Below are 21,237 nucleotides of genomic sequence, written 5' to 3' on the forward strand. Positions count from 1 at the left end.
CCCAGGCACAGTGGCTCATGACTATAATCTCAGCACTTTGGGAGACCAAGGTGGGAGGAATGCATAAGGCCAAGAGTTCCAGACCAGTCCAGGTACCAGAGCAGGACTGCACCTCTGCAAAAAAAATAATTTTTAAAAAATTAGCCAAGCACAGTGGTGTGCACCTATAACTGAAAAGCTACTTGAAAGGCTGAGGCAGGAAGAGCTCTTTTTTTTTTTTCCTCACTCTATTGCCCAGGCTGGAGTGCAGTGGCACAATCTCGGCTCACTGCAACCTCCACCTTCCGGGTTCAAGTGGTTCTTGCTTCAACCTCCCGAGTAGGTGGGATTACAGGTGCATGCCAGCATGTCCAGCTAAATTTTGCATTTGTAGTAGAGATGGGACTTCACTATGTTGGCCAGGCTGGTCTTCAACTCCTGACCTCAGGTGATCTGCCCACCTCGGCCTCCCAAAACACTGGGATAACAGGCATGAGCCACCATGCCCAGCTAGGAGAATATCTTGAGCCCACAAGTTTCAGAATGCAGTGTACTATGATGGCCCCTTACACTCTAGGCTGGCCACCAAAGGCAAGTCTCTTAAAAAAAATACACACACACACACACCACATATATTTTTATATTACATAAAAAAATCTATTTTACCATTACCACTGTATTATTTTCACAACTTTCTGTGAATGTGTATTTCACAGTTTCATATGTATGCATCTATACAAAGTAACCACACTTTTAACAGGTAGCATTTTATGATCCAGACTATTAATTTTTTTAGCTTTCAAAGTAACTTAAAATAATAAACAAGTTTCATACAAAACTAATATATGGAATATTTAAATGGCATCTTTATCAGATAAAAAAATCTACCACATTACATTTCTTCTCTAACTTACCACATACATACTAATCTCTAAAACAACAACAACTAATATTGGTGAATGGTTTGTTCAACCAATACTACTTAATAAATAAATCACTTTTCCTCCTAGCAAAAACAGTTTCACTCGTTCATTACCTCACATCACCCCTTTCTTCAGTAGTCACTGATTTGACCAATATGGGAGCTGGCAGTAAAGGGTTTGGCATTAACTGTGCAGCGGCATCAGTAAATTCTTCTACTGCATTGGTTGGGATTTCCACCAGAGTTAAAATAAATGCTTGTTCATCTTCTCCATCTTGAGATATATTAGCAACTAGATTCACTATCAAAGTTTAAAAGTTAGTAATCAAAAAGTTCAACTCTGAAACAACAGAATATCATTAATTCATCTCATTTCTAAAAAGACAGTATCAGGACAACTTATTAAGACTAAATAAATGCTCCCCACCCAAAACCCCCCACCAGCCTAAAGCAGAAGTCATTTCCTTCTTTTTTTTTTTTTTTTTTTTTTTTTTAAAGGAGACAAGAGTCTCACTTTGTTGCCCAGGTTGGAGTGCAGTGGCACAATCTCAGCTCACTGCAACCTCTGCCCCCTGGGTTCAAGTGATTTTTTTTTAATTGCATTTTAGGTTTTGGGGTACATGTGAAGAACATGTAAGATTGTTGCATAGGTACACACATGGCAGTGTGGTTTGCTGCCTTCCACCCCATCACCTATATCTGGCATTTCTCCCCATGTTATTCCTCCCCAACCTCCCCACATTCCGTTGTCCCTCCCCTAGTTCCCTCCAACAGACCCCAGTGTGTGATGCTCCCCTCCCTGTATCCATGTGTTCTCATTGTTCAACACCCGCCTATGAGTGAGAACATGCGGTGTTTCATTTTCTGTTCTTGTGTCAGTTTGCTGAGAATACTGGTTTCCAGGTTCAACCATGTCCCTACAAAGGACATAAACTCTTCTTTTTTTATGCCTGCACAGTATTGTGCCTCAGCCTCCCAAGTAGCTGGGATTACAGGTGTGCGCCACCACACCTGGCTAGTTTTTGTATTTTTAGTAGAGGTGGAGTTTTTAGTAGTATGGAGTTTTGCCATGTTGGCCAGGGTGGTCTCAAACTCCTGGCCTCAAGTATCTGCCCACCTCAGCCTCCCAAAGTGCTGGGATTACAGGAGTGAGCCACCATGCCTGGCCCAAGAAGTAATTTCATAAAGTATAAAGATGAGATACTATGGAGAAGATTTATGTCTCTAAGAAACAAAACTGATACAAAAAATACTTCAAAGTGTTTTTATAAAAGTTTTTAAATTCAAGGCCAGCATAGACTAAAATAAAACTGTTTTGTGTTTTTCCATAGTTAAATAAGGGGTAAAAATCATACAATTAGGTTCTATGACATGTCACTGAAGCATATTATCATACCTGTTAGGTCTTGAGGATTGATTACATTCTCTTGTTGGACTTCTGGAATACTCGTTGGTGTATACTGCCATAAAAAATTAAAATGAAAGAGTGAAGTTGGCCAAATCTTAGATTTGAAAAGTTTTCCTGTCAATATGAATATACTGAAGCGATTAACTCAACAACATCTAACCATATACGGTTTTCAAGTGTTTGAAGCTTTAGACTGTTCCAACAAACTTCTGACTCATCTAAATTAATATAAATACAAGGAATCCTAACTAAATTGTGAAATATGTGCATTTTATAAAATGATTTTTGAAGTGACAGGATAGGAAGACTCAAACCACACAATTTTTTCTCTACTCTCATCACACCAGCCATTGTACTATTAGTCGGTGACACATGAATGGAGCCAAACTGCTTTCCCTGCATCCAGTATGGTAACCTCCAATCTGTTTTCCAAAAAACTGCAAACACTGTTTTTCTAAAATACAATCCTGACTGTAATTCTCCACTGCTTAAAATCTCTCAGCTCACTACAACCTCAGCCTCCTGTGCTCTAGCAATCCTCCCACCTCAGCCTCTTGAGTAGTGGGGAGTACAGGTGCACGCCACCACATCTGGCTAATTTTTTTGCATTTTGGGGGTGATGAGATGAGGTTTTGCCATGTTGCCCAACTCCTAGGCTTAAGTGATCCACCCATCTGGGCCTCCCAAAGTGCTGGAATTACAGGTGTAAGACACCAGGCCTGGCTTCTACTGCTTAAAATCTTAAAACTTGGCTGGGCACGATGGCTCATGCCTGTAATCCCAGCACTTGGCGAGGCCAAGGCGAGCAGATCATGAGGTCAAGAGATCAAGACCATCCTGGCCAACACAGTGAAACCCCATCTCTACTAAAAATATAAACATTAGCTGGGCATGGTGGCACACGTCTCTAGTACCAGCTACTCGGGAGGCTGAGGCAAGAGAATCACTTGAACCAGGGAGGCAGAGGTTGCAGTGAGCTGAGATTGCACCGCTGCACTCCATTCTGGGTGACAGAGCGAGGCTCCATCTCAAAAAAACAACAACAAAAAAAACTTAAAACTTTCATTTTGCAACAAACAATGTCAATAATTGATTAAGGCAAGAATTATCAATGGATATTAAAACTATAGGGTGACAGCTTGCTGGGTTGGTCTCATCTGACAAATTACTAATACAGAGTAAAAAAGATGCCATTGTAATGAAGAAATCTGGCAGGTACCATTCTAGCCAAGTGATCAGTGAGCATCACCAATAATGGGACAAAATGACATTATGTATCTCCTGATGTGATGTAAATGGAAGAATATGTCATTACCTATATAGTAATCTTGCCCTAAAATATTTAAGTTGAATCTAGTAATGAGGAAGCAATTTAAAATAAGAAATCTATTCTGTAGACCAGCCTAGACTGGTCTAAACTTCTCTTGTTTCTTCTCTTTTGTGAAGAAAAAGACGGAACAAGCACTCTAGATTTAAAAAAAATAAGGAGAAATAATAATCAATGCAATGTGAGAGCTCCAATTAGACCTTGAATTTAAGAAAAAAAGAAGCTGGCCAGTTGCGGTGGCTCACACCTGTAATCCCACCATTTTGAGAGGCTGAGGTGTGCAGATCATTTGAGGCCAGAAGCTCAAGACCAGCCTGGCCAACATGGTGAAACCCCATCTCTACTATATATTTGTTTCTATTATACAAACAAATTAGTCAGGTGTGATGGTGCACAGCTTTAATCCCAGCTACTTGGAAGGCTGAGGCATGAGAATCACTTGAACCTGAGAGACGGAGGTTGCAGTGAGCCAAGATTGTGCCACTGCACTCTAGCCTGGGTGACAGAGTAAGACTCTGTTTCAAAAAGAAAAGAAAAAAGCTATAATAGACATGATTGGGACAACTAGAGAAACTGGAATGGAAACTGTGTATTACATATTGTTGAGACAATGTTAAACAGTGCAGTAATATTGAGTGTGACAACAGTACTGTCCTGTCTCTGTAAGAGAACTTTCTTGTCCTTATTAGATACAAGATGAGGTATTTATGGGCTCAACTTACTTTCAAATGATTCCATTTTATTTATTTATTTATTTTTGAGACAGAGTCTTGCTCTGTTGCCCAAGGCTGGAGTGTAATGGCGCAATCAGGGCTCACTGCAACCTCCATCTCCTGGTTGCAAGCAATCCTCACACCTCAGCCTCCCGAGTAGCTGGGTAAACAAGTGCATGCCACCACACCTGGCTAATTTTTGTATTTTTGTAGAGACGGAGTTTCACCTTGCTTGCCAGGCTGTTCTTGAACTCCTGACCTCAGGTGATCTGCCACCTCAGCTTCCCAAAGTTCTGGGATTACAGGCATGAGCCAGCCCACTAAGCCAAGTATCTATCTATACAGATGGAGAGCAAGACAGAGTAAAAACACAAATGAGGCAAAGTATTAACAATTAATGAATCAAAGTGAAGTGTATAGGAGAACTCTAAGATTTTTGTAACTTTTCTCTAAGTTTAAAATTATTTCAAAATAAAAAGTCAGGGTGGGGTGAGGAATCTTGTAACTTTAGATGTAACCAAACTCCTTAGCAAGTAATAAAAATCCTTTTATGATCTGTCTGCAGGCTACCTAACTTCATCTCTAATCACTTTCTTCATTAATATTCCCCTCACATGAATCGTGCTGTTTCATACTGGTTTGTTTTTGGAGACAGGATCTCACTCTGTCTCCCAGCCTGGAGTGTGTATGGCAACCATGGCTCACTGCAGCCTCTACCTCCCAGGTTGAAGTGATCCTCCCACGTCAGACTGCTGAGTAGCTGGGGCTACAGGCACATGCCAGCATGCCTGGCTTTTTTTTTTTTTTAAAAGACATTAATAGGTGTGAGCCACTGACCCAGTCCACACCCGTTCTTTACACATGTTCCTTTCCCTTTAACTGGATAATGTATGCATGTTCTTCAAGTCCAAGACTTCTCTCACCTGGGGAACTTTTTATTGAACTGTTCACGTATTGGTTATATGACTGCATACACTTATAAAAACCTGAAGAATTACACACTAAAAAGGGTAAAGTTACCTGGTTGCAGTGGCTCACGCCTGTAATCCTAGCACTTTGGGAGGCCAAGGCAGGAGGATCACTTGAAGCCAGGAGTTTAAGATCAGCCTGGCCATTAAGGCGAAACCTATCTCTACTAAAAAAACAAAACCCAGCTGGCTATGGTGGTGCATGCCTGTAGTCCGAGCTACTTGGGAGGCTGAGGCAGGATAATCTCCTGAACGTGGAAGGCAGAGGCTGCAGTGAGCTGAGATCATACCACTCCACTCCAGCCTGGGCAACAGAATGTTAATTAAAACAAATAAAAAATGAAAATAAAAGACGTGAAATTTATTATATGTAAATTATGCCTTATTATTTTTAATGGAGGAAAATACCTTGCTATCCCTTATTATATTGTACATTCTTTTACCTCTGGCACAGGAAGTGTAAGTACACTGTCTCCTTTAGAGTCCTTTATCTGGGGCTCTTCAACAGAATTTTCACCAAGACCCCTATCCAAACCAAGTGTGCGGGGCCCTGTCTCAGAGGAAGCAATTGGAGCAACTGACAACATGTGAACCTCTTGAGAACTCTCGTCTTGATTTTCATTTCTGAAAGAGAGTTTGGTATGTCATTTGAAATCAGGCAAATCATTTTTAGAGCTAGGTGTGTAAAAGATCATATAATTCAATGGTTTTCAAACTTTTAAAACATATTTAATGCAACAAAACTTCTTTTTCAAATGCTTACAGCCACAACTTAAGGGCTACAACTGAAACAACATAAAGTGAATCTCAGAATCTCTTCCCTCTTTTACCTTTCAGTTAGGTTTACTTCTTGAGGAATACTGGTCCCTTTGATACCAGGTACAAACGCCAATTTGCTCTGCTCATTATTCTCTGCTGTTGTAACTGGTCCAAGGTTTTTATCTTCCAATTCTGTTGCTTTGGAAGCATTTTTCTCTGTTTCTTAAACAAAAAGCACACTTAAGATATAGACCAAAATAATACAGCTAAAATCCCTATATTAGAAACATATTTCATCTTAAAAGGAAGATCCCTATAAAGTGACTCTTCCAAACTTCTCTTAATCCACAAATCAGGCTTATAAACATGGCAGAAAGTTCTGACTAACAGATTTTTGAATAGTAAAAAAGATGATTAATAAATCCTGCTCTGCAAATATTTCACTTCAGGCTGCCACAATTGTATCTTTACTTTATGGTACTAGCATCAATAATTAGAAACTCACACACAAAAGGGGCTTAGAGGTGGGTACACGGAGGTTTGCCTAGTTTCACTTTAGAGGAAGTCTTGGGGAAGGAGCTGCACTGCAAAGAATAATATCACAAACGGGGAAAAAAAGTCTTCCATATAGAAGAGGTAACTTGAGCCTACATGTTGAGAAAGGTTTTAGAAAAGGTGATCCTTCATGGTTCTTAAGTATTTTGTATCATGTTTAGTGCAACACTAAATATACGTTCAGTGCAACACTAAATATATGTTTACTGTGATACCATGAATAACACCATGTGCATCCAAAGTACCATTAATGATGCTGGAAGTGCTCCCAAGAAGCAGAGAGAAGTTGTAACATTTGAAGAAAAAGCTGAATTGCTGAATATATATTACACCTGCAGTTATGGTTGCCCACCATTTCAGGCAGATGTTTCATCTTGTAAACAGATGACATAAACTTTCGATACTGATAAATACAATGCAGTACTGAAAATATATTTTCTCTTCCGTATAATTTTCTTCCTTTTATATTTTTTTGAGACAGGATCTTGCTCTGTCGCCCAGGCTGGAGTGCAGTGGCATGATCATAACTTACGACACCCTTCATCTTGCAAGCTCAAACCTCCAAGTAGTTGGAACCACAGGTATGTGCCACCACATCTGGCTAACTTTTAAAAATTATTTTGTAGAGACAAGGTCTCCCTATATTGCCCAAGCTGGTCTCAAAACTCCTCGGCTTATGTGATCTTCCTGCCTCTGCCTCCCAAACAGCTAGGATTTCAGGTGTGTACCTCCACCATACCTAGCATGATTTTCTCTTTTCTTTTTTGGAGATGGAATCTCACTCTGTTACCCAGGCCAGAGTACAGTGGCATGATCACAGTTCATTGCAACCTCAACCTCCCTGGGCTCAGGTGATACTCCCACCTCAGACTCCCGAGTAGCTAGGACTACAGGGATGCGCCACCATGCCCGGCTAATTTTTTACGTTTGTAGAGATGGGATTCTGCCTTGTTGCTCAGCCCAGGCTAGTTTAAATTGAGCTGCCTGCCTTGGCCTCCCAAAGTGCTGAGATTATAGGCATGAGCCACTGTGTCCAGCCCCAGCCTGATTTTCTTAAAAACATTTTCTTTTCTCTATGGCTCAAGGATGTCAGTTGAAAAACCAGAAAAAAGAAAATAAAAAAAAATTTCTCTAACCTATTTCATCATAAGAATATAGTATATGATATATATAAAATACAAAATATGTGTTAACTATCATATCAATAAGGCTTCAGGTCAGTGGTAAGCCATTAGTATGTACGTTTTTGGGGAGTCAAAAGTTATACATAAATACATTTTTTCAATTCATAAGAGACAGGGTCTATGCTGCCCAGACTGGCCTTGAACTCCTAGGCTCAAGCCATCCTCCCACCTTGGCCTCCCAAAGTGCTGAAATTACAGGTGTGAGCCATTGCACCCAGCCTATACACACATTTCTGACTGAATGGGGAGGTCAGTTCCCCTAGTTCAAGGGTCAATGAAAGAGAGAGAGAGAGAATAAAAAGACAAAAAAATTGATCAAACAAACATAGCAAAATGGTACTAATTAGTAAAACCACTTGGTAGATGTATGGATATTTATTTTACAGCTCATCTTACTTTTTAATTTGAAACTATTTTATAGTAAGTTAAAACAATTTAATGACCAAATATTTATTTGAAATGTTAATGTAATTTCTTGTGTCAAAATGATTTTGCAATTTATAAGAGAATAAAATTTACCTCTTTGAAAACCATTCCAAGCTCATGGTTAGGAAGAATAAATATTGTGAAAATGGCCATACTGTCCAAAGTAATTTATAGATTTAACACTATCCTCATCAAGCTACCTACGACCCTCTTCACAAAACTGGAAAAAACCACCTTAAACTTCATACAGAACCAACAGAGAGCCCACATAGCCAAGACAATTCTAAGCAAAAAGAACAAAGCTGGAGGCATCATGCTACCTGACTTCAAACTATACTACAAGGCTACAGTAATCAAAATAGCATGGTACTAGTACCGAAACAGAGATATAGATCAATGGAACAGAACAGAGGCCTCAGAGGCAACACCACACATCTATAACCATCTGATCTTTGACAAACCTCACAAAAACAAGCAATGGGGAAAGGATTCCCTGTTTCATAAATGGTGTTGGGAAAACTGGCTAGCCATGTGCAGAAAGCAGAAACTGGACCCCTTCCTGACATCTTACACTAAAATTAACTCCAGATAGATTAAAGACTTAAACATAAGACCTAACACCATAAAAACTCTAGAAGAAAACCTAGGTAAAACCATTCAGGACATAGGCAAGGACTTCACGACTGAAACACCAAAAGCATTGACAACAAAAGCCAAAATAGACAAATGGGATCTAATTAAACTCCAGAGCTTCTGCATAGCAAAAGAAACAATCATTAGAATGAATCAGCAACCTACGGAATGGGAAAAAATTTTTGCAATCTACCCATCTGACAAAGGGCTAATATCCAGAATCTATAAAGAACTAAAAGAAATTTATAAGAAAACAAACAAACAAACAAACCTATTCAAAAGTGAGTGAAAAATATGAACACACTTTTCAAAAGAAGATATATGTGAGGCCAACAAAAATATAAAAAAATGCTCATCATCACTCATTAGAGTGATGCTCATTAGAGAAATGCAAATCAAAACTACTTTGAGATTCTATCTCACACCAGTTAGAATGGCGATCATTAAAAAATCAGGAGACAACAGATGCTAGAGAGGATGTGGAGAAATAGGAACACTTTTACACTGTTGGTGCAAGTGTAAATTAGTGCAATCACTGTGGAAGACAGTGTGGTGATTCCTCAAGGACCTAGAAATTGAAATTCCATTTGACCCAGCAATCCCAGTACTGGGTATATAGCCAAAGGATTATAAACTGTTCTGTTATAAAGACACATGCACATGTATGTTCATTGCGGCACTATTTACAATAGCGAAGACTTGGAACCAACCCAAATGCCCATCGATGACAGACCAGACAGGGAAAATGTGGCACATATACACCACGGAACACTATGCAGCCATAAAAAATGATGAGTTCGTGTCCTTTGTAGGGACATGGATGAACCTGGAAACCAACATTCTCAGCAAACTGACATAAGAACAGAAAATCAAACACCACACGATCTCACTCATAGGCGGGTTTTGAACAATGAGAACACATGGACACAGGGAGGGGAGCATCACACACTGAGGTCTGCTGTGGGGGACTAGGGGAGGGACAGTGAGGGGTAGGGAGTTGGGGAGGAATAACATGGGGAGAAATGCCAGATATAGGTGATGGGGATGGAGACAGCAAACCACATTGCTATGTATGTACCTATGCAACAATTCTGCATGTTCTTCACATGTACCCCAGAACCTAAAGTGCAATAAAATATATATATTAAAAATAATAATAATAATAATAAAATTTACCTCTTTGAGCTTCCAGTTCTTCCCCTTTGGTTACACACAAACTGGAAACTTCCTGATAATCGTCTAACCTGTTGGTCCCTAAAATCTTCTCAAGATGTGGTTTAGGCTTGGCAAATCTACTTAATCTCGAATTACTGGTCACTTTAGAAGTTGTATTCCTAAAAAAAGAAGATAGAGAAATTTATGAATTATGTTAGATATTGCTCTTTCACGTTAATACCATCTGTCTAGCACTGATAAGAGTGAATGACCGACCTCTTAGGTGCCACATTGTCTACAAGTGTTCATGCATTAATACTAAAATTACAATGTAGTAACTTTAATAGAGGTCTTGAGAAGAGAATTTAGTCTGTATTTGTAAAACAGACCGTTTACATAAAACTATTTCATTAACGCTTCAAAGACAAACAGCATTCACTACTATAATTTAAATATGCAAACCATTAACCTAAAATCAGTCAGTCAATCTTTAAAGAGTAAGAAATCAGCATTGCCTACTTTACATTTACAAGCATTACTCAAAGCTATTAACTAATTTGACGGTGGTTTTAGTAATACATATTAGTTGAATACTAAAATAAACCTGGTTGGTGTAGCATTCTCCTTTAGGTTCTCCATTAAACTAATTTCTTTTCTGGAACTTTGCTCCTCCAACACAATCTTGTCTTCTTCAAATGATGGAAGAGATGTAGTAATGACAGGTGAAGAAAGCTCCTGACATTCATGAACAATTCTGTGATTTACATTTTCTAGGCTAAAAGGAATATGGCTTTTATCCTTTGAATGAACATGAGGAAGTATGCATACTCCTACTGAAGAAAAGAAAAAAAACAAAATTAAAACAAACCAAATTATAGATGCTCAAAATAAATTCCTCAATATTTAGTAACTAAAATTCTGTATTATTAAAGTTTGCTTTATCTGTGCAGCAGCAATAGAAAAAGATAAAAAAACATATAAATATAATAAAAATTTGCTCTTGTTGGCTATAAATTTAAATTTATTCTCTCCTATTTCAGGCCAGGGATTTGACCTATTATGAGCTTAATAATTCCCTTTTTTTTTTAGACAGAGTCTCACTCTGCTGCCCAGGCTGGAATGCAATGTCATAATCTCAGCTCACTGCAACCTCTGCCTCTTGGGTTAAAGTGATTTACCTGCCTCAGCCTCCCAAGTGGCTGCGACTACAGGCGTGCACCACCATACCCAACTAATTTTTGTATTTTTAGTAAAGACAGGGTTTCACCATATTGGCCAGGCTGGTCTAGAACTCCCGACTTCGTGATCCACCCGCCTTGCATCCCAAAGTGCTGGGATTATAGGCGCGAGCCACCACGCCCGGCCGAGCTTAATAATCCTTATAGACTAAAATTTTATTCAATTTTAAGTAAAAATGAGTCTTTTTGTTACTTTCAGTAATTATATAATCTCAGACAGATTTCAAGTTAGATAGCACTTCCATCATTTACAATTTTTAAAATCTTTTTTTTTTTTTTTTTTTGGTGGGGGGGGGAGGAAGGCAGGAAGGAAGGGAAGAAGGACGGTAATTTTTAAAATCTTTATGTTCCGCTCTTGTTACCCAGGCTAGAGTGCAATGGCGCGATCTCGGCTCACCGCAACCTCCGCCTCCTGGGTTCAAGCAATTCTCCTACCTCAGCCTCCTGAGTAGCTAAGATTACAGTCATGTGCCACCATGCCCAGCTAATTTTTTGTATTTTTAGTAGAGACGGGGTTTCACCATGTTAACTAGGATGGTCTCGATCTCTTGACCTCGTGGTCCACCCGCCTCGGCCTCCCAAAGTGCTGGGATTACAGTCGTGAGCCACCGCACATGGCAAACCTTTATGTTCTATATATACTTTATGTTCTATACATTTTTGACAGGCTCCACTGCAATACTCTCCTACTAAGAAAGGAGCCCCACACAAAACACAAACCAGAGATTTTCCTAGTATATATGTTTCCAAGCCTAAAAGTCTAATATGTATTTATCTATTTTTAAGACAGGGTCTTATTTTGTTGCCCAGGCTGGAGTGCAGTGGCATGATCTCAGCTCACTGCAGCCTCGACCTCCTGAACTCAAGCGATCCTCCCACCTAGCTTCCCAAGCAGCTGGGACTACAGGTGTGCACCACCATGCCTGGCTCTCATTTTCTGTATTTTTTTGTAGAGACGGGGTACCACCATGTTGCTTGAGCTGGTCTTAAACTTCTGAGATCAAGCAATCGCCAGCCTCAGCCTCCCAAAGTGCTGAGATTACAGGCATGAGCTGCTGTGTTCAGCCCAAAAGTCTAATACTTAAAATGAATGGAGGCTGGGTGCAGTGGCTCACACCTGTAATACCAGCAGTTTGGGAGGCCAAGGCGGGTGGATCACCTAAGGTCAGGAGTTCAAGACCAGCCTGGCCAAGATAGTGAAACCCCATCTCTATTAAAAATACAAAATTAGCTGGGCATGGTAGATGGCACCTGTAATCCCAACTACTCAAGACGCTGAGACAGGAGAATTGCTTGAACCTGGGAGGCAGAGGTTACAAAGAACCGAGATCGTGCCACTGCACTCCAGCCTGGGCAACAAGAGCGAAACTCCACCTCAAATGAATGAATGAATGGTAGACTACTCATAACCAGGCAAAATAATTACCAGGAATAGTATACTTATTCATTTCATGCAGTTAAAAGACACTGAGATTGGTCAGGCACAGTGGCTCATGCCTGTAATCCCAGCAATTTGGGAGGCTGAGGCGGGCGGATCACGAAGTGAGGAATAAAAGACCAGCCTGACCAAGATGGTAAAACCCCGTCTCTACTAAAAATACAAAAATTAGCTGGCTGTGGTGGTGCACATCTATAATCCTAGCTACTCAGGAGGCTAAGGCAGGAGAATCACTTGAACCCCAGAGGCAGAGGTTGCAGTGAGTAGATTGCACCACTGCATTCCAGCCTGAGTGACAGACTGAGACTCCATCTCAAAAAAAAAAAAAAAAAAAAAAAACTGAGATAGTAAAGATTTATTACTTGTCTGTGATTTCAGTCTGATAAATTAAAAATCTTGGTTGACATATCTTTTGGCTCTGTCCAGACTGAGAACAGTTTAAATTATTTTAAAATTATTTCAATGAGTTCTATTGTCTTTGTGCTGTATTTGTCATCTAATTGTGAACGCCATCCCAAGCAGCAACTCCTTTGTTATAAGACACATGTATAAAGTGATCAGTGATCAATGAGCTCAGTTAACCAATCATGTTCATGATGGTAAAGGTAGTATTCACTAGAGCAACTATTCCATGAATACAAATTATTCTTAATAAACCAAGTGCACAATCTAGAATGAGCTGTCGCTCCACCTAAACGGTAGTAAAATAACAGGTGAATCAATACACACATATCACCTTTTATGGAAGAACAAAATGAAGACAACTTCAAATGTAAAAAGGTTACTACTAAATGTGGGTATAATTTCCTAAAAGTTAGATATTAGAAGTTTCTATTTTTGGTAGGACTTAGCTTTCATTCTTACCATCATCCTGTTCAGTACTGATCTCTGACTGCAATACTAGATCTCCCATTGTAAGTAAAGTTATTGCAGCTTCAGTGCTTCCATCATTGGTACCTTGTGAGGAAATACATCAACATTAAAACAGAAGAACAAATCTGGGAATCTGTTTACTTAAAAAAAAATTTTAATTGAGGTGTTTATCGCCTAGTAGCAGGTTCCAATATCCTCTGAATTATTATTCCCTTACTAAGGAAGTCTTTTGCTCAAGTTATATGCTACAAATAAATCATCACTGTTGGTTTTGACTCACTCACCATGCCACCCCCCCCATTAAATAATGGGAGCATTTCTTCAAGGAAAATGCTCCCCCATTTGTTTAGATCCAGAGGAAATGCTAAAATACTTCTTATTTAAACATTTAACTTTTAATTCACTTTCTAAAATAACATTCTAAGAATCCACATTTCTCATAGAGATAACATAATCAATAGGTGAATCTTTTGGTTAAAACTTTCCAGCAAACCCATTCACTTATTATCCCCACTATTATATCACTGTACTAGTGTTAAGCAAGGTAGTCTTAGCAGTTTCCTTGATAACAGTTACCTGGTTCATCTTGGATATGTTCACCTGTGGTCATTTCCTAAAAAAGAAAAAATTAAGTAACATCTTAAATAGTTCCCCAAACATGTTCTGTTTTTCAACATGCACTACATTTTTAGAGGTCTTTCCATACTTTTCATTACAACAGTGTAAACTTGTCTTAATTTATAATTATTCACAAAATTTCACCAGCAAGAACAGAAATAATTTAAAGGCCAAATTCTTATGTCTCTTGCTCCTGATTTTATCTTTTTTTCTGTATTATATGCAAATTTTAACTCTGATCATATCGTTATATACATATGCCATTCTTACTTTACTTTTTCATTTTCATAATCCTTCAACTCTAGTCATATCTGTTGCCAATTTTTACCCAGTAGAAACCAAGGCCTGAAGGGTAATGCAAAATTTGTGTACTACTACGTAGCTTAAAACTTAAATGCATTTTAATAAATTAAGAAGTTAAAGAATCAATGTAAAGGGCGACAACTTGAGAAGCTTCACTGACCCACACTCCTTAGGGAAACTGATTTAAAAAACAAAACATTTGAAAGTCTCTGAAAATAATCCTAATGACAAAAAGCAAATAAATAAATACCTATTCAAGAAAATCTGCTAACAAAGGTGAGAGTCTATGTGATCCAAAACTGTTCTCTCTCTCTCTTTCCTCTCAGCTCAGCGTGGCAGAGACTTCACTTCAAGCTGCTGCACCCAAAAAAACAAGGCCCCCTGTTCCCAAGGTCCCACCTGGAGAGCATTTTTCCCTAGGGGAGCAGGACTTCAGCTCCTGACATCACGAGAAAAGTACAGACCGATATCTATTATGAATACGGACATAAAAATCATCAATAAAATACTAGCAAACTGAATCCTTCAACGTATAAAAATTAGACATTATGACCCTAGAATTTATCCTGGGGAAGCAAGGTTGGTTTAACATCTGAAAATCAATACAATAAAAGACAAAATTCCCATGAACATCTCAATCGATGAAGAAAACGTATATGACAAATTCCAACTCTCTTTAATGACAGAAACATTCAACAAACTAGGAATAGAAGGTAACTTCTTTAACTTGGTAAAGGACATCTATGAAAAACCCATGGCTAACATCATACTTAATGATAAGACTGGATGGGGTGAGTGGTAGCAGCCAGACCGCCCAGCTCTGGAAGGCTCTCAGCATGGTGCGGCTCACAGGCACCCAGCACGCACCCTCCGCCGGGCTGCAAGATGCCCAAGAGGAAGATCAGCTCAGCAGAAGGGCAATGAAGGAAAGAGCCCAAGATGAGATTGGTATGACTATCAGCTAAACCTCCTCCTGCCAAAGTGGAAACAAAGTCAAAAAAGGCAGCAGCAAAGGATAAATCTCCAGACAAAAATGTGCAAACGAAAGAAAAGGGGGAACAAAGGGAAAACAGACCAAAGTGGCTAACCACGAAACTAGATTTGCCTACATAAAACTAAGAAACAGAAACCAAGGAGAGTCCAACCTATGATGAAGTCCGAGAGAAAAAACCCCAAGTCCAATTAATACAGAGTATGTCTTACCAATAGTCCATCTCCCTTCTTGTACATTCCAGAGGACTGTTTTTATAAACTATTTCATAAATGCAGTTTTTTAGTAACTCTAGATAAACATTTTTAAGAAGGGAGGCCGGGTGTGGTGGCTCACACCTGTAATTCAAGCACTTTCGAGGCCAAAGTGGGTGGATCACCTGAGGCTGCTGGCTACCACCAGAAGGCAGGAGAAAGGCATGCGATGGTTCTTCATTAGAGCCTCCAGAAGGAACCAACATTGGTGATTCCTTGATTTTGGACTTCTAGATTTTAAAGTTGTGAGAGAATAAATTTGTTTTGTTTTGTTTTGTTTTTCTCATCTCCATACGTGTCTGGAGAATTTTCTGTCATATTAAGCTACCAAGTTTGTGGTGCAAAGAGTACCTGACTTAAAATTTTTTCATTTTAGGCCAGGCATAGTGGCCAACACCTGTAATCCCAGCACTTTAGGAGGCCAAGATGGGCCAATAACCTGAGGTCTGACCAACATGGTGAAACCCCATCCCTACTAAAACAAAAATTAGGTGGGTGTGCTGGCAGACACCTGTAATCTCAGTTACTCTGGAAGCTGAGGCAGCAGAATTGCTTGAAACTGGGAGTCAGAGGTTGCAGTGAGCCTCCAAGATTAGGCCACTGCACTTCAGCCAAGGCGAGAGTAAGCATTCTGTTTTTAAAAGAAAAAGTTATTTTATGATGGATTTATCAGGTTATAATCTACTCATAAGTTGAGGAGCATCTGTACTTTGTTACAATGGTCCTAGGAAACGAATACAGAAAGAAGTAAAACTCTTTATTTGCAGATGACATGATTTTACATACAGAAAATCCTAAGGAATCCACCAAAAAAGTTGCAGGATACAAAGCTAATATACAAAAATCAGTTTTATTTCTACACACTTGCAATGAACAATCCAAAAATGCAATTAAGAAAACAATCCCATTCACAATAGCAACAAAAATAACAACATACTTGGCAATAAATTTAACAAAGAAGTGCAAACTTTATATGCTAAAAACTACAAAACATTGTTGAAAGTAAAAGATCTAAATCAGCCAGGCATGGTGGCTCACACATGTAATCCCAGCACTTGGAAAGGCCAAAGTGGGCAAATCACTTGAGGCCAGGGGTTTGAAACCAGCCTGGCCACTATAGTGAAACCCATCTCTACTAAAAATACACACACACACACACACACACACACACAAAGTTGGGTGTGGTGGCACATGCCTGTAATCCCAGCTACTCAGGAGGCTGAGGTAAAAGAACTGCTTGAACCCAGGAGTCGAAGATTGCAGTGAGCCAAGATAGCACCACTGCCCTCCAGCCTGGGCAATAGAGCAAGACTCAGTCTCAAAAAAAAAAAAAAGAGTAAAGAAGATCTAAATAAATGGGAAAATATCTCATGTGCCTGGATCAACAATCTCAGCACTGTTAAGGTGTCATTACCCCCTAAACTGATCTTTAGATACAATGCAATCTCAGTAAGATTCCCAGCTGACTGCTTTGCAGAAACTGACAAGTTCATTTTAAAATTCATCTGAGGCCAGGGATGGTGGCTCATTATCTGTAATTTCAGCACTTAGGAAGGCTGAGATGGGAGGATCACTTGAGGCCAGGAGTTTGAAACTGGCCTGGGCAACACTGAAGGGCCGTGTCTGTACCAAAAAAAAATGTAATATAATAAAAAGAAAATTCATATGGAATTGAAAGGGACCCACAGTAGCCAAAACCATTCTGAAAAATAAAGTAAAACTCATACTTCCCAATTCAAAAACTTACTACCAAGTAACAGTAATCAATACAGCATTACCAGCGTAAACACAGACATATAGATCAATGCAACAGAACTGAGAATTCAGAAATAAACCCATACATCTATGGTCAGCTGATTTTTGATAAGGATGCCAAGACTATTCAATGGGAAAATAATAGTCTTTTCAAATAAATGGTGATCAGACAAATGGTTAGCCACATGCAAAAAGAATGAAGTTGGATAATGAGGTTATCAATGTACAAAAATTAACTCAAAATGGACCAAAGATCTAAATGTAGACGCACAAACCATCTTTTAGAAGAAAAATGGGTAAATCTTCATGACCTTGGGTTTGACAAAGGACTTAGATCTAACAACAGAATCATGAACAACAAAAGAAAAAATAGATAAATTGATATTCACCAAAATTCCAAACTTTTTGCTTCAAAGGAAATCACCAAGAAACTGAAGACAACCCACAGAAAGGGAAGAAATGTTTGTGAATCATATACCCGATAAGGGACTTTTATGTAGATATATAAAGACTCCTTACAACTCAATAATAAAAAGACAAATAGCACAATTAAAAAAAAAAAACAGACAAAAGATCTGAATAGACATTTCTCAAAGATAATATACAAATGGCCAATAGAAACATAAAATGTGCCTGACATCATTAGTCACCAAGGAAATACACATCAAAACCACAATGAGACATCACTTCATACTCACTAGGACAGCTACATCCAAAAAGTCAAGCCAGGCACAGTGGCTCATGCCTATAAACCCAACACTTTGGAAGGCTGATGGAAGAGGATCGCTTGAGGACAGGAGTACAAGACTAGCCTGAGAAACATAGCAAGACCCCATCTCTACAAAAAAAAAGCTGGACATGGTGGCACACACCTATAGTCCCAGTTACTTGGAATGCTGAGTGGATGGGATCATTTAGGCCCAGGAGGTCAAGGCTTCAGTATGCTACAATTGTGTTACTACACTCTCGTTTGGGTGACAATGCAAGGCTGTCTGAAAAAAAATATATCAAAAAATCCAAAAAGTCAAATAATAAGTGCTGGCAAGAACATTGAAGAAGAGGAACCCTGATAAACTGCTGGTGGGAAGATAAAATGGTATAGCTCCTTTGTGAAACAGTTTGGCAGTTCGTCAAATGATGAAACATAGTTACCATATGACCCAGCAATTACATTTCTAGAAATGTAGTCAAAAGAATCTGGGTGCGGTGGCCCAAGCCTGTAATCCCAGCACTTTGGGAGGCCAAGGCAGGCGGATCACAAGGTCAGGAGCTCGAGATTTGCCTGGCCAACATGGTGAAACCCCATCTCTACTAAAAATACAATGGGTGTGGTAGCACATGCCTGTAATCCTAGCTACTCAGGAGGCTGAGGCAGAGGAATCATTTGAACCAGGGAAGTGGAGATTGCAGTGAGCCATGATTGCACCATGGTACTCCAGCCTGGGAAGAACTCCATCTCAAAAAAAAAAAAAGAAATGTACCCAAGAGAAATAAAAACATATATATATCCACACAAACACTTCTACATGAATGTTTACAGCAGTATTATATATACCAGACAAAAATTGAAAATAATCCAAATATTCATGAATGAATGAATGGATAAACCAAATTAGCATATCCATATGAAACATTATTTGGCTACAAAAAGTAATGAAGTACCACTACATGCTACAACATAGATGAAGAGTAAAAATGTTACAATAAGCGAAAGAAGTCAGACACAAACAATCAGATTTTATAATTTCATGTCTAAGAAATGTCCAGAACAGGCTAATCGATAAAGGCAAAAGGCAAATTATTGCTTCCCTAGGCCAGGGAGGTTTGAGAAAAAATGAGTAGTGACTGCTAATGAGGTTTCTTTTTGAGGTGACAAAAACATCCTCAAAGTGACTATGATAATGTTTACACAACACTAGAAATCACTGAATTGTGCACTTTAAAAGATGGGTAAATCATATGGTGTGTAAATTATATGTCAATAAAGCTGTTTTTTTAAAAGTCACAATTTCAAGACTCTACTTGCAAAGGCAAATAAATACCAATAATGGAAGAGTACCAAATAAAATGCAACAAAATGTATTTTAACTAGCTTACATTTAGTATAAATTCAATGCAATTGAATTTTAATGTAAAAGTCTATGAGAATATTAAGAGCTCTGCCCACAAATAAACAAAATCAATGCTTTCACTAGTTTTTTAACTATTCAGACTAACAGCTCCTTATATAAGAGAAATTAGCTAAGAATTGTTTGTAAGCCTAAAGCTATCAAAATAAACTTCCATTCTTTTCCAAGTAAACAAAGAATAAAAGGCCAAAACATATTTAAATGGATGCTTACAAATGATGGTGCATTCAAATTCTCTTCTTGTTTCATTTCTTCAGTAGTCACATCTGTGTTTGGGAGCTGATGTTCAACAACAGCTATGGATCCTACATCTGGGACATTCACGGTTATTTCAAGCTGTCAAAATAAATTTTATCATTTCATTTTGGTATATTATGGAGAGCAAAAGAAAACCTCATCTTCCACATGAATAAGATGAAATGCTAAAATGAAGAAATAATCCATATTCATACATAACTTAAAAAATGAAAAGGAGTAATTATTATATTGACTGACAGCAACGTGGCAAAAGTAAAACATTTAAAATTTTTGAGGGGGCTGTGACTATTACCACCAGTAAGCAAACTTTCCAGGACTCATCTTCTTACTGCCTGGCATTTCATTTTTCGTTTTCTTCACTTTGGCCTTACCTTCCCCTAATTTCTCTGATCAGTCTGTTAACATGGAGCACTTCCTAAAAACCAGAGGGCTAGGGGTACAGGGATATAAAGTCAAAGAAGACAAGTTTGGTCCCTATCCTCAATGAACTCACACTCCAACAGAAAAGTAGACATGTAATCAACTAACAATACACTATTATAAATGCTATCTATAATGAAGCCCTTACAAATATTTATCATACCACCGTCCCCACCCCAACTCCGCTTTCCCACAACCCCAAAGCCTGCATGATTTTTGATAGCCAGGGCATCAGCCATGTAAAATAAGTTCACTCACATTTATTCTTCATTTTTCAGTCCTATTAAAGAGCCCTATAATCTGAACACTAAAAATATATTTACCTACTAGAATATATATAATACACTCTGGTTCTTATTATCTTATTTTTTTGTTTGTTTTTCTTTTGTTATTTTTAGGCAGGGTCTCACTCCTGTTGCCCCAGTTGCAGTGGCGCGATGACAGCCACTATGCCCGGGTCTACTGTCTTATTAACAGAAAGAAGAGTATAAAAGGTTATATGGGTGAGTAGAAACTGTGAGTACAGAGTCAAGTCTGAGAATCTGCGTTCAAGACATATATATATATATATATATATATATATATATATATATATGTGCTTTTTTTTTTTTTTGAGACATGGTCTCAATCTATCACCCAAGCCAGGGTACAGTGGCACCATCAGGGCCCACTACAGCCTCGACCTCTTAGGGTCAAGCAATCCTCCTGCCTCAGCACCCCCAAGTAGCTGGGACTACAGGCATGTGTCACCACACCTGACTAATTTTTATATTTTTTGTAAAGACCAGGTTTCACCCTGGCTGGTCTTGAACTCCTGCACTCAGCGATCTGCCCATCTTGGCTTCCCAAAGTGCTGGGACTATGGGCATGAGCAACTGTGCCCAGTCAACATATTTGCTATAATTACATTCATATGTGCCACATCTGATTC

The 21,237-nt window shown here is 38.8% G+C and overlaps 1 protein-coding gene across 14 annotated transcripts in view; it reads right to left on the reverse strand.

Moving 5' to 3' along the window:
• Nucleotides 1–21,237, reverse strand: part of BDP1 (BDP1 general transcription factor IIIB subunit) — a 131,228-nt gene that overhangs the window by 15,131 nt on the left and 94,860 nt on the right. For 7 of the 14 annotated variants that reach the window (XR_004739867.3, XM_054252201.2, XM_078365374.1 and 4 more), the window contains 9 exons: nucleotides 19,842–19,964; nucleotides 14,155–14,191; nucleotides 13,570–13,662; nucleotides 10,634–10,862; nucleotides 10,051–10,208; nucleotides 6,148–6,298; nucleotides 5,761–5,941; nucleotides 2,298–2,361; nucleotides 1,016–1,202 (listed from right to left, as the gene is read on the reverse strand). Coding sequence is in view for 11 of the 14 variants with exons in the window: in XM_054252201.2 (XP_054108176.2) it covers nucleotides 1,016–1,202; nucleotides 2,298–2,361; nucleotides 5,761–5,941; nucleotides 6,148–6,298; nucleotides 10,051–10,208; nucleotides 10,634–10,862; nucleotides 13,570–13,662; nucleotides 14,155–14,191; nucleotides 19,842–19,964 (1,223 nt within the window). In the remaining 3 variants the exon portion in view is untranslated. Of the gene's footprint in view, nucleotide 1; nucleotides 115–1,015; nucleotides 1,203–2,297; nucleotides 2,362–5,760; nucleotides 5,942–6,147; nucleotides 6,299–10,050; nucleotides 10,209–10,633; nucleotides 10,863–13,569; nucleotides 13,663–14,154; nucleotides 14,192–19,841; nucleotides 19,965–21,237 lie in introns of all 14 variants that reach the window. The other 7 variants (XR_013532285.1, XM_078365371.1, XM_017969870.4 and 4 more) reach the window with 4 other exon arrangements.

This window comes from Callithrix jacchus, chromosome 2 (genome assembly GCF_049354715.1).
Source record: "Callithrix jacchus isolate 240 chromosome 2, calJac240_pri, whole genome shotgun sequence".
NCBI lineage: Eukaryota > Metazoa > Chordata > Mammalia > Primates > Cebidae > Callithrix > Callithrix jacchus.